Source organism: Ictidomys tridecemlineatus, chromosome 5 (assembly GCF_052094955.1).
Source record: "Ictidomys tridecemlineatus isolate mIctTri1 chromosome 5, mIctTri1.hap1, whole genome shotgun sequence".
In the NCBI taxonomy this organism is placed as follows: domain Eukaryota; kingdom Metazoa; phylum Chordata; class Mammalia; order Rodentia; family Sciuridae; genus Ictidomys; species Ictidomys tridecemlineatus.
The window spans coordinates 66362353-66373957 of NC_135481.1; the positions used below are offsets into that span (position 1 = coordinate 66362353).

The 11605-nt window shown below is 39.1% G+C and overlaps 1 protein-coding gene across 3 annotated transcripts in view; it reads right to left on the minus strand.

Moving 5' to 3' along the window:
* The window catches only part of Atl1 (atlastin GTPase 1), a 68788-nt gene extending 60860 nt beyond the window's left edge, over nt 1-7928 (minus strand). For 2 of the 3 annotated variants that reach the window (XM_040275479.2, XM_021724863.3), the window contains exon 1: nt 7793-7928. Coding sequence is in view for 1 of the 3 variants with exons in the window: in XM_040275480.2 (XP_040131414.1) it covers nt 7721-7743 (23 nt within the window). In the remaining 2 variants the exon portion in view is untranslated. Of the gene's footprint in view, nt 1-7720 lie in introns of all 3 variants that reach the window. The other variant, XM_040275480.2, reaches the window with a different exon arrangement.
* Between the last annotated feature and the right edge of the window lie 3677 nt (nt 7929-11605).

Here is an 11605-nt window from a genome sequence, read left to right on the forward strand (position 1 = left end):
GTCTCTAAGTCCTTAGTGACCTTATCTTTACTGGGTTGCAGCAAGTTCCCAGTATCCATTAATAGTAGACATGTGACTACTAAGAAGCACCCTCTTTATTGCCTTTGTGGAGCAAGACCAATTTCCTTGTGATAACTAGGATCAATCACCCTGATTAGTACAATGACCCCCCTCTCTAATTATTGGTTCAGTGGTCTGAAGGCTCCAAAATGGCCAGGTGGTAAGTTTAACTTCCTACTTAATAGAATTATTAAACATAAAGTTTATTATTAAACATAAAGTGACTACTAGGATTAATTCCTATACCATATCTTCACAGGAGTTCTCTCTCATATAGCAATACAACTGATTCTTCAGCAGACCTTTCCTCCATTCTATCTAACTAGCTACTTCTTAAGTGATGGGTTTGGGGTAAAATCAACTAATTCCATGAACGTAATCATGGTGCCACAATTTCCCCAGAGTAAAATCAGTTTCTTTCTCAAAGATCCTGCTGTTTGTGACACCTGGTGATGAATAAGGCACTCTAGAAGTCCATGAATTGTGGTGCTGGTAGTTTATAGACAGGAAAGGTAAATTGCTCTGCCCTCCATAGAAGGGATCTAATATAATTAAATTTCTACCATATGGTTGATAGATCATACTGGGGACAATATCATACTGGAGTCTGTGCAATGACTTTTTCTATAAGCAGTTCAAACACTCTGCAGTAGCAGTAATTGAATTATACATGGCAAGCAGAAGTCCATGTTGTTGAATCTACTCTTATCCTAAATTCCTATTGCCATATAGACTCATTAAGCAAGCACTAGAGTGACTGGGTAAAGAGGCTCACTGGCATCCATAGGACAGATCATTGTACATAACTGATTAACAGAATATATGTCCTGTGATGGGGAGCAATGTGCTTCATAAATATTTTCACATTCTGGGCAATTTTGAAAATCCATCCATAATACCTTTCTCAATGACTTTCTTATTGCAAATCTTCTTCTTTCCAAGTCATTGACCAACCTATTAGCTACTAAGCATAAATCATTATAGATTTATACCTCAGGCCAACTCTTCTCCTAACAAAGAGGACAATTAGATGCATTATTCAAAGTTATGTCCACTGGAATAATTTCTCTTCATCACTATCTCTCAGGACCACTCAATTATGGAATGGGGCCATAATTCATTGGCTGGCTACTTCAAGCTGGTGCTCACATATCATGAGCCAGGCTAGAACTTTTTCTTCTTCAGCTAAATGTTCATGAGCCCCTTAAGGAAATAAGATCATGTGCAGGGTTTTTGTTTTTTGCAGTACTGGAGATTGAATTAAGGGGTGCTTTACCACTAAGCTACATCCCCAGCCCTTTTTATTTTATTTTATTTTAAGATGGTCTTGCTAAGTTACCCAAGCTGGCCTTGAACTTCAGCATTCTGAGACTCTTGGAATACAGATGAGCACCATTATATTATACCTGGAAGGTACAGTGTTTTAAAAAGTATCTAGGATAGTTGCTACTTCCTACTTACCAGATCCTATTTGCATAATGCCATCACAATAATAGACTATCATGATGTTCTGGTGGATATCAAGGAAACAAAGGTCCCTCTGAAATGATACTCTATCACAGAGTAGAAAAAGTAAGACAATGATAATACTATCAAAGTCATAGAAAGGTAAATTGCTTCTGATTAGTTCAGCTGATGGGAATTGGGAAAAAAAAATTCTGGGTTTCAGGTCAACGGCTATATTCTAGGTGCCAAGGGTTGTACTGATTTGCTGTAGAAAAGATCCTACATGTAGAACTACAAATATGATTGGTTTTAATGTTTGATTAATTTTTTAATAATCCCCATTTTTCCAAAGCTAATTCAGTGATTTGGTATGATTTGAATGTGTCCTTTAAAGTTCATGTGTTCTAAACTTAATCCCTAACATAACAGTATTGAAAGGTGGGAGTTTTAAGAGAAAATTAGATAATGAGGGCTCTGCCTCATATATGGCTTAATGCTGTTATCTTGGGAGTGGGTTCCTGATAAAAGGATGAGTTTGCTCCTCTCTTCCCCCCTCAAATTTGCAGACTAGCAATCTCTTGCCCTTCTGCCTACTAAGAGATAGAACAGAACTAAGGCTTTTACCAGATGCTGGCATCTTGATGTAGGACTTCCCAGCCTCCACAACTGTGAGAAATAAATTTCTTTTCTTTATGAATTTTCCACTGTTATAATAGCATAAAATAAACTAAGACACTATTGCATAAGCCAAACAGACACATTAAAAGATAAAGATTTTTATCTTTCAGATTGTTAATGGTAGCACTAATATATAATCTTCCCAGTGATAAAGTATAATTTCAATTTTATACTGAGACACATCAATTATAATAGTCCTGAGGAATGTGACTTCTGCATTCCTTAGTTCATAATCATAAACAACATGTCAGGTTTCTATTCCCACATACATTTTGGAACTGGAAAAATATTCCCAGAATGGATCTTTAATTCCACTGGACTCTATAATGAAATGGATCTGAATCAAGAAAATACTTGACTTTTTAAAATCCCTACTCTGATCACTAGAATAATTCTGGTGTTATCTTGAGACTGCAGAGGTTATTTTCAGTGCCAATATCTATCTATTCAGAAGGTATGAAAATTGCACATTCCTCAGTTCACAATCATCCTGGTAAATCCATTGGTTCCTCTGGAAATGGCCACAGGGAAGGGTTTCTTTCTATACTTGCCTGCACTACAGGATCCTTCCTCAAAGTAGTATGGCCTCTCTTTTAATTAAGGGATTCCAGGTTTGTGAACTGATTTAAGACCAGGAATTGGATAATATGTCTTGAATCTCTGGAATAGTGACTTCCTTTAGGTTTCTGCCCATCAATCCTAGAATTTTTTTCTTTACATATATAAAGCAGTGCTTAAGCATGCTTTTTTAGAAACTTGGGAATCCATCCTATATTCTTGCAATCAAATATCTTGAATATCTTTTCTTCATGAGGATCATCACAGTAATTGTACTGAACATGTCTTGATAGTTAGTCACCTTTTACCATTATCTCAATATTTCACAGTGACATTATCATCTCCAACCTATTGAAAAGAGTCACATTTTCTGTGCCCCCCCACTCAATATCTTGATGAAAGCAAGTTTTATGGACTCTCCTAGAGATGGAATGAATAAACATGACTAAGCAGGATGCACATAATAGAATAAATCCAACATTCCCATCTTCCTGAACCTTTAGATTCCTTACTCTCAGTATGAGAAATTCTGACATCTCAAGCAGAATAGACTGTAAGCTATTATTAATTAAAAGCTTCAAGTAACCCACTTAGAAGGATTCTCAGATGCTCAACTCAATACATAAAATACTTACCTGAATTTCAGGTAAGTATTTGGTAAGATCCTAATAACATCTTCAGTGTACAAGCATTCTCCTCCAAGACCAGGCCTTGGGCTTCTCCATCCTGGCTATGCTGAAGCTCTAACTCTTGTTCAGAGTTCTCATCCTCATTTATCTCTGCTCAGATGCCTACATCCCAAGTCAAAGAGTCCCAGATCTCCACTAGTGCCCTTACTTTAGCATAATAGAACTACTTCTCACATTTAATTGACACTACAACTCCAAAGCCTGTATAGTCAGACCCTGAGCTTGATCCTCAGCCATTTCTGCTTGGCAACTATGAGAGATAATGAATTTCTTCAAAGCTGTCAAAGAAACTTTCTGGTTTTCTACTCATGCCTCATGGGATCCAAGTTGTTTCTGTGTGTGTGTGTGTGTGTGTGCACACGAGAGAGAGAGAGAGAGAGAGAGAGAGAGAGAGAGAGAGAGAGAGAGAGAGAGAGAGAGGGAGGGAGGGAGGGAGGGAGGGAGGGAGGGAGGGAGGGAGGGAGGGGGGGGAGGGGGAGGGGGAGGGGGAGGGAATGTGTGTGTTCTCACCAAAGCAGTGAGAACAGCCAAATGACACTACAGTTTTAGTAATTATGACTATCATAGCTGTTAAGTGCTAGACATTGAACTTTCAATACCGTGTCCTCCATTGGCACGCCATTTCTTGTCACTACTAATAGATATTTAAATAACTGTGATGCCACTCCATACTATAGAATACCATTGTTCCATTTTCCTAGGCCAAGAGTTTATACAGGCAATTGTCAGCTATAGAACACCACCCCTGAAAGCCATCTTGAGGTTTTTTTCTAATGCTATTTGCAATTCATATAACTGTACCAATCACAGGTCTGGGAAGAAAGAGATAATACAGAAAGAGAATCTAATGAAAGGGCTGTTTGTAAAAATGAGGACAGGGTTAAGGGAACCAACAAGAGATAATGAAGCACCTTGAGACTAACAACAGTGGAAAACCATTATCATCTTACCTATCTTCAAAAGGAGAACTTGTCAGAATCCTGAAAGAGCTATGTATCTGTAGGACAGGGCACAGCCAGCCATGGTGTCCTCCTCTGCTCCCAGTTCTAGTGTATGTGAGGAACACATACACTTTAGGTACTGCTTCTGAACATTTCACTTATTTTATTTAATTTAAATTTTTATTTATTTATTTTTGTACCAGGGATTGAACCCAGGGGCATTTAACCATTGAGCCACATCCCCAGACCACTGTTTAAATTTTATTTTGAGTTAGGGTTTCATTAAATTGCTGAGGGCCTTGCTACATTGCTGAGGCTGGCTTTGAACTTACAATCATCCTGCCTCTCCAGAGCCACTAGGATTACAGGTGTACATATTTCACCTATTTTAATGTGAGAAAACAATAGAAACAGCAGCTTCTTAACATATCCAAAGATTAATTCAAGCTGTATTAAAAAATTAAATGTGCAGAATTTTCCTCACCTCTTCTTAAAGCTCTCAAAATGACTGAATCCTTGTTCTAAATAAGATACATATTCTATTATTCTTCAGAACAAAATATAAGAATTTTCCTGTACTTTGAAAATATTGTTTTAGCCTTAACAGACAATTGGTAATAAAAAGGACAGTTTAATACCATCTGTATGAAAATCCAAATCATAATTGTGGTAACATCTTCCAACATTAAATTAATTAATATTTAACAACTCTGTGGAACAGTCAGTTCAGTCACATAAAGTTACATTTTGCAAATAGCTTATGTTGGAAGGTTCATCAAAAGATTATATTACTTAGGGCTTGGGTTGTAGCTCAGTGGTAGAGCACTTGTCTATCATGTGTGAGGCACTGGGTTGGATTCTCAGCACTGCATATAAATAAATAAGTAAATAAAATAAAGGTCTATCAACAACTAAACAAAAATATAAAAATAGAGAGATTATATTTCTTAAACCTATATGTTCCATAGACTAAAAATATTGTCCTCCTTATACTCTGCCAATCACACTTGAAGGTTTTAGTTGGCCATTTTCTATTGGATGATGAATTGTGAACTTTAGCTATATGGATAATAAAAATATTATGAGCTCAATTTTTTCTATTGTTTAGTCTTGGCTAAAGTTGAACTTGAAACTAGAGGCCACAAATTACAATTAGCATTTTACTGAAGAACTTGGAAAGAAGGAAAAAACAGTTCAGAGTATAGAGCAAACCATGACAGTTTGTTATATGGATAAGACTAAAAGCTAAATATTTATAGGCCAGATATTATGAAGACACATGTGATAACTAATTTGGGATGAAGAACTTATTAAACCATATTTATTCTTATTCCATATGTTATCATTATAAAATTGGGTAGTTTGTAAGAGTTTCTTTACAATGTTAGTTAAAATGGTTTATTTTATATCACTTTCAATCTTGAAATTACATGCTTCATTATTTAAGATCTAAAATTAAGTTACTCACTATACTTTTATTATAATGAAATTGAATTTTTCTACCAACCATCCCACATCATTGATCTTGTTAAAATTAACTCAGTCAGTATTAAAAAAATCTTTAAAATTCTTTTGGAGTTAGATTAAGCAAATGTTTTCCTCTTTGCATCATTTGTGGTACAAGTAAAAATGATGATTATAGCAGACAAATTTTTAAACCACCGCATAGAATCTTGGCTTTTTCCAAGCTATCCGCTTCTGGGTTGATAGATAAAGAATATGGATCTGCAATTACTGGCAACATAAAATATCTGCACTCCAGAGTCTTATTGAAGCCTATGACCTCAAACTTTTTATTGACTAATTCATTTTAAATATTGTGTATCAAGAATAACATGCTTAAAGGAATGTCAGAAGAATATTTATTCTTGTCTCAAACCAGGCATTCAGAACTTCCACTTTATGAAGGCTCATGAGATAAATCTTTCTGAAGTCTTAGCATCAGGAAAAGTTGTGCCTCTCCATCAATTGGTTCATCTTAATCTCAAAAACATTATAAAACCCTCTACTTTGGTCCATATGTTGCATTGTTCTGTTTTCCCATTTTCCCCTCTTTAACTCATGCCAGTTTCCCCGCTTACCTATTTTTATACAAGATAAAAATAAGTATATAATTTCTGTATGCTGTTTGAAATTCTCTGTGGAATAATGCAGTTATAAATAAGAATAAATACAGTTCAGACTGGAGAAAGGATCAATCCAATAGGGCTGTGTGTGTGCCTGCACAGCAATGGGATGGGAACCCAAAATGAATCTAGGACAGTAAATAAGTACTAAGTTACCAATAGAACATGTGAAGAGGTTTTCAGTCATTGAAGCCAAAAGTATGTGCCCACCAAAACAAGTGCCAAGAATCTTTGAAAGAAGGAACTGTTCTTCAACAATTTTTTCAAATGCAGCAAACACATAGGCTTTGTCCATGGAGCATGTAAGTCTAGGCTTACTTATATTCACTAAATAAGTGCCCTTTATGCATGAGGCACAAGAAAATACATATATTCCCTGTTCTGTTAAGGTGTGAATTTAATTTCTACATTATACAATTGATTATATTGTCAACAATAAGGAGTAAATTCCCAAGAACAGAATTGAATTGTACGTTCAAAGTGCCATGTCATCATCTGCAAATTTTTCTTTGGGGATTTTTCAGTCAGTAAATGCAGTGGCTGAATGTTATCTGGTTTTTCTATTGAAAATCTCTATGGGGCTCCAGAAATAACATTACCAGTATGAAGCCGGTAACTTTATTTCTACCTTCAGAACAGAGATTGGAACTGAAACTGCAAAACAGTTTGTGAAATATCAGCCAAATTACTCCCCTCAACTCCTGTTCAGTACTCTGTGCATTGTAAAGTATTTTAAAACCTCTTATAATTGATTAACTCTCTTTACAATCCTATAAAACTCTTGATAACTCTTTCTTGGGTGTCAGGTGCAAAATCTTACCCGCTTCAAGCCAAGATAAGGATGTTGAGATGTTGCCAGATACAATGTCTTGTCCCAGATCACTTACTGAGGAAGTGGCAGAGCCAGCAGTTTGTTTTAGCCCTTACAGAACTTCTGATATCATTAAAAATGCAATACTGTCATTGTGCCCAACAAGGACATAGGCCTTTGAAACTTCCTAGAAACTGGGACTTTCAGAAATGTCTCAGAAAAAAAAAAACTTCAGTAAAGGACAGGTTGTGTAGGTGAGCAGTGCAGCCTCAAACTGGTACCACTAGGAATGGTTTGCAAAACCGGAAGGTGCAGTAGGGTGTGCCGCGGCTGAGTTAACCAGGCACTTCCCCACCTCCTTCCCCACCGCCCCACAGCCCGGTTACTTCTGGCCCAGTGTCCTCAACGTACCTTTTATTGAAGTGCGTTTCCATCGCCCTCGTGCCCACCCTTCTTCCTCGGCCCGTCACCGTCCAAGTTTACCTGACGAATCTGGGGACGGTTCGGTGATTTCCCGGGAGGTGTCCCTAATCTCTGTGAGCAGGAGAGAAAATCCAAGCTCCGAAAAGACCTGCTGGGCTGGGGGGCGCGGCGGCGCGGTCGAGGGTGTCGTGCCCTCTACAGGCCTCAGGGCGGCACTCTGGTCCCGCGGCCAGCGCGCTCGGGCGGGCCGCTGGGCGCCGACCCACGCTGGCCGGGAACGTGTCTCTCGGTGACGCAGCCCCGGGTGGGGAACGTGGTGCGGCGGCGGCGGCGGCGGCGACAGTACGCGCCTCCCCGGTCTTGGAGAGGACGCGCGCTGCAACGGGCGGGTGGCCGCAGCAGCGCGAGACCCGGAGCGGCAGGCCGGCGCAGGGACAAGGACGCGGGCGCCGTCGAGGAAGTAGGGCCCGGACGCAGCGTTCAACAAAGAGCCCCTCTCAGGTACCGAGCCGGCCCGGGGCCCGCGGACGGCAGGCCGGGCCGGGCAGCGGCGGGCGGCCGGGGAGGGGGAAGGGCCGCGGCGCGAATAGGGCTACGAGGCGACCGGATCCATCCCGGCCCGCTAGTCCTAGGCTCCCGCGGGACCGAAGGGAAGGCGCTGGGCCGCTCCGGGTCGGAGCCGCGATGCCCACCCGCCTTTGCTCGTCCCTTGTGCAGGCGGAGCTGCGGGCTGAGGCTCCATGTTGGGAAGCGGCGCCGCTCGTCCTCGTTAGCGGGAATCGGGGCGCCTCAGGCAGAGCCGGCGGGGGCCGGGCCCTGAGCGAAGATGGAGGCCCCACTGCGGCCTGCCGCGGACATCCTGAGGCGGAACCCGCAGCAGGACTACGAGCTCGTCCAGAGGGTCGGCAGCGGCACCTACGGGGACGTTTACAAGGTGAGGCCGGGCGGTCGGCCGGGTCCGGGAATAGGGACGCCTCTGGCCAAGTATGGGGAGCTGGGAGGATGCTTTTATTGTTGCATCTTGGGGAGGAAGCGACCCGGGTTCCTTTTACTCTGTTCAGAGCACCCTCAGTTCATGGCTCAGGACTGTTGCTACCAACAGACAGAACTAACCACATTGAAACCGCGATGTACTTTTTTGTGGTTTTAAAGCATAGTTATGGTAGTGAAGACTGTTCCAGCGTTAGCATGGACAATCCTTCATGGAAGGTGGTGAGACAGGAAAGAATATTGACATTAAAATGTCTGCATTAAAAAAAAAAACAATAAAACTTGTTTTAATGAATGAGCTTGGCTTAAAAAAAAAAAAGCCATATGAAACCCTGTCTCTAGATTGTAACTGTAAGCAGTCTTATATTGAGTAAAAAATGACGTGTGTTACAAACATCATCTCATGTAGAAAGATGCTTTTTTTTTTTTGGTAGAAGTTTTATCATATGTATATGATGATTTGAAATATGATATTAACTTACTGGGGTTTTTTCCTACTTTTAGCAGTTCCTCTCTTTGGGATTTACAGCATCTCATAACCATGAATGGATAAGAACTGGTGTCTTTTTATTGTACACTTGTATTTCTTAAGACAATTGGTGAGGGTGAGTTACTCTTAGTTTAAGGTAAAAAAAATGTAGAGAAGCAAATCAGTTTCTTAAGTCATGTGAGTTTTTGAAGGGTTGAAAGGAAAGGAATTGAGATTGCTTTTTGTTCTGTTTCAAAAAGGGAACATTAATGCAACCCATACAGGTTAACTCATATATTGCATATAAGTTAAGGAAGTTTCTTTGCTTTGTATATTAGATTCTGATCATGTGATTCATAGCCCATTATTCCGCACAGCAATTCTGCATATAACTGAATTGGCCTTGTGTCATGAAACAATTAACTAGTAAATTCTTCTGGGTTATGTTGTTGTTTTGCACACAGGTGGGAATATGGAAGGAAAACATCTCTTCTTCCTACTTATTCGCTATTAATTTCCTCCTTATTAATAGTAACAATTCAAGGTGGTGCAAGGAAGCTCCAGCACTGCTTTATTCTACTGAGATGAACTCCAATGAATAGGTTTTTCTATTCCTTAAACAAGCATTTGAATCTTTATAGTATACCATGTTCCAGGTACTGGGTTGATGAATTGCGAGCAAGGTCCTTATGAATATCTTTGAATTCAAAATTGGCCTGATTGTAACAGAATCCTCCTCTTTATCTAAAATTAGATATAGTCAGTTCTTAATTGTTTATCCACAGCTCTTTTGTGGAATTACTTCTTTAAAAATTGAAATTCCTGTTTGCCTTCTTAGTCCTGTTTTTTTAGTCATCTTTGTCTTATGATTCATTATGTTTTAGAACAGTTCAGTTCATGTTAATTATACAGTAGTGTAAATTCCAATTCTTACATATTTTTTTCTTTTCTCTACTACAAGAAAATTTGAAGAGAGTGTTTTCCCCACAAAGATCCCAAGATCTCCACCTTTTTTCTTTGTGGATACAGCAACTAAAGCAACTATCTGGTGCAAGATTTTGTTCTTGCCAGGGAAAATAAAGATTATATTAAAGGGACAGGACTTTTTACTCTGGTGTCTCCCTGTTTTGTGTCTCTCTTTCACAACTCCTAACCAGAGAATCCAAGACTAAACATTTGTCACACCCCACCTTCACACCCTGCCACTGCCCCTACAGTCCTCTGCCTTCACAATCATGCTCACACTTATATGTGTTTTACACTCTAGGCCAGCCTGTGTTTGTAAACATCCTTAACACATCCATGTCTCCTTATCTTTTGCTTTTCTTTATTCTAATCACCTGGAATCATCTCCCTCTGCTATTTCCACTGGTTGCTATATTTCCTATGCATGAAAGCCTTACTCAAATTCCCCAACAAGCCCCAAACACTATGTGCTGTTTCTTAAATGTAATAAGCATCTTCCCACTTCTGGGCCTTTGTTCTTGCTATTTCCTCTACTCAAAGTATTCTTCCTAGATAGCTACATAACTTGATTCTTTTCTTCCTCTTTTTTTTTTAAACACCCTTTCCATCTTTTTTCCTACTTTATTATTATTAATTTGTGTATTTACCACCATCTAACATATGTTTTACTCATTTTCTTTCTCTTTTTTTAAAAATATGTTTTGTCAATGGACCTTTATTTTACTTATTTATATGTGGTTCTGAGGATTGAACACAGTGTCTCACACATGCTAGGCAAGCACTCCACCACTGAGCTACTACCTCAGCCTTTCATATTTTCTTATCTATCTTGGTCCACTAACATACTCTGGGAAGGTATGTTTGTCTTGTTCACTGCTCTGTCTCTAATAGCATCTAGGATTATGCCTGGCACAGAGTAAGTGCTTTCTAAAACCTTGGCGAATGAATAAATGACAGTGATTCTGTCACCTAGTTCTCTGAGCATCTGCTTTTGACGTCACAACAGTTAAGTTAGCATTTAATACTCTATTCTTGCAATGCCTTTTATGATATCCTATCTGTTTTTATTACAAATTTCAATAATTTGAGTTCTCTGAGAAAAACTATTTCATAGCATGTGTTGTGTGTCAGTGGTCTAAGTCCTGTGGAATTTTGTCAGTTTATATTTTCTCTTTAATATGTCCAAAGACATGTAATATACAGATGGTAGTGCTAAATTTTTTAAGTACTAGGCAGGGTGATTCTACTATTTATTATTGTGCTTGTGATAATCTAAGAATACTAGGAAGTTTTAAAAAATATTTTCAGTCCATAATACAAACTGGTAAAATAATTACAGGAAAGAATAATGAAGTTAATTAATCACTACTGTACTTGATATTACCCCACTTTTTTTTTACACTTGAAAAATATCATGCAGCAGGAGTTTTAAAAAGACTGTAACTTTG